Source organism: Lampris incognitus, chromosome 8 (genome assembly GCF_029633865.1).
Source record: "Lampris incognitus isolate fLamInc1 chromosome 8, fLamInc1.hap2, whole genome shotgun sequence".
NCBI classification, from domain to species: Eukaryota; Metazoa; Chordata; class Actinopteri; order Lampriformes; family Lampridae; genus Lampris; species Lampris incognitus.
In genome coordinates, this window is record NC_079218.1 from 23,555,359 (window position 1) to 23,557,284 (window position 1,926).

General features: G+C 38.9%; 1 protein-coding gene across 1 annotated transcript in view; it reads right to left on the minus strand.

Annotated features, from left to right (window-relative positions):
- Positions 1-212: 212 nt before the first annotated feature.
- Positions 213-1,926, minus strand: part of LOC130116937 (protein yippee-like 1) — a 25,188-nt gene continuing 23,474 nt past the window's right edge. The window contains exon 5 of the mRNA XM_056285043.1: positions 213-1,926. This exon is cut by the window's right edge and continues 38 nt beyond it. Within this exon, the coding sequence (XP_056141018.1) occupies positions 1,875-1,926 (52 nt within the window). The 3' untranslated portion in view covers positions 213-1,874.

Consider the following 1,926-nt stretch of genomic DNA (forward strand, 5'->3'; position numbering starts at 1 on the left):
CCGTGTTGGTAGGCAACGGAATAGATCGCCACACTACCCGGATGCCCAAAATGGAAAAAATTTTGATCAAGCCAGTCCATAGTATCACAGCTGAGCAAACACTTGGTCATGAGATAGAAATCTAAACCAAGAAAACCCACAAAATGGCTTTAGTTTTCTTGATCAAATGAGAATCTTTATTGAGTCCTCATATTGACATCATACTTGCATCTTTTACAAAAGACACTAAAACTTCCACATTTTTTTTCCTCAAAGTGTAAAAAAGTAGGAAATCTAACTTGTCCCATAAGTGGGTCCCAATACAGACAGCAGAGCATACACTAAAATCATCAATCAACCAACTTAAGTGAATAAATAAATAAAACATTGATTTTATGGCTATTTACATAATGCAATACAGCTTATTGCGATGCAATGTTCAGGTTCAAAGTAAATGTACAGCTGATAATCAGGATGTCACAGAGAAAGGCCTGCCTTCCACATTGGCTCTGTACCAATCACAATCTTTTGTTCAGACTTCCTGACACATGCATTGTCTCACTGACTCCCATTGTTGGTTAACTACTAGTTAGTGTGACGGTCTTTGGTACTGGAGTTGTGGCATAGTGTTTTAACTCCCCCTGATTGGGTAAATCCACATCACTGACATTCTGGCTTTAATACCAAAACACATTCAGATGTATTGGTTCTCTGGGTAAAGAAAGAATCCAACCTGTAAGTAAAACTATCAACAAAAGAAGGGAAAAAAAGCAGGGAGTAAGTGGTGGAAAGGTGCCAGTATGAAAAATAATAATATGCAAGCTGACAAGTCTCAACTGCAGGCTCCACAGGAAGCAGCTTTAAAACTGAGCCAAAATATTTAACGTCATCAATCAGGAGTAAACATAATACTGACCTGGGTTGATTGCTTAGCAAAGAGGCTAACATGTTTAGTATCCTCGCTTTGCTAATACACTTAATGAAAATAACCTCTCAAACACTACCTTGCACATTTTGCAAACATCCAATCATGACAGAAACAGCACATTCAAAAAAGGCAAAAAGAAAAAATGACAAGTAACAGCTTCTTTCTTCTTTTTTTTTGCTACCACTGGACCGGGGGAGGAACATAAACAAAAGAGGGGGTAGCATCAGTAAGTGGACGTTGAAACAAGACTAAATAAATAAAAGATACAGTTAATAACTTAAAACACATGCTTGAATAAATAATAAAACCAGAAGCAAAACCAAAATGGCAAATATGCATTTTTTTCTTTTCAGTTTAACAGTCAAGCAGTTTGATTTCAGATGAGGTTCAGTCTCATTTTTTTCTCCATACAATAAGGTGCTGATTTTTATGCTGGATGGTTGGTGTCTGAATGACCAACAGTCTATGATGCAGACCAGTGTGTCTACAACGTCTTTGAAACTCTTACAATGGCCATGAAGGAGGACCGAACAAGGTGGGCAACATCGAACAAGATGTCTTGTTGGGTGTGGTGAGGTGTAAAAGGAATATGTGGTGGAAGAAACATGATCATTTCCAACTTTGATGCTGATCCTTGAGACGGGCCTTGTTATTCAAGTATAAAGTGTACCAGCTAGAAAAAGGTCCAAGGTTCTAGCACACATCAGCATAGGACAGATATAAAGTTTCGTGTGCATGCATTGTTCAGCAGTTTACCGTTTGCTATTCGTTATGCTGTTCTCCATATGACAGTTTTTGTAACAAAAAATAATGTGCACAGGCATGCACATACAAACAGGAACTTGCATCGGTATGCGAGTGAGGACTTGAAACTGTAAGTCAGGGGGGATGTTGATGAGCAAACGGTCCATTAACGAGCAACACCCTCGTCTGCTGAGCCATGCCTCTTGAACATGGACACACCTACTCAGTCCCAGCCATTGTCTTTAATCATGTGGGCAAGCTCTATGATGAATTTG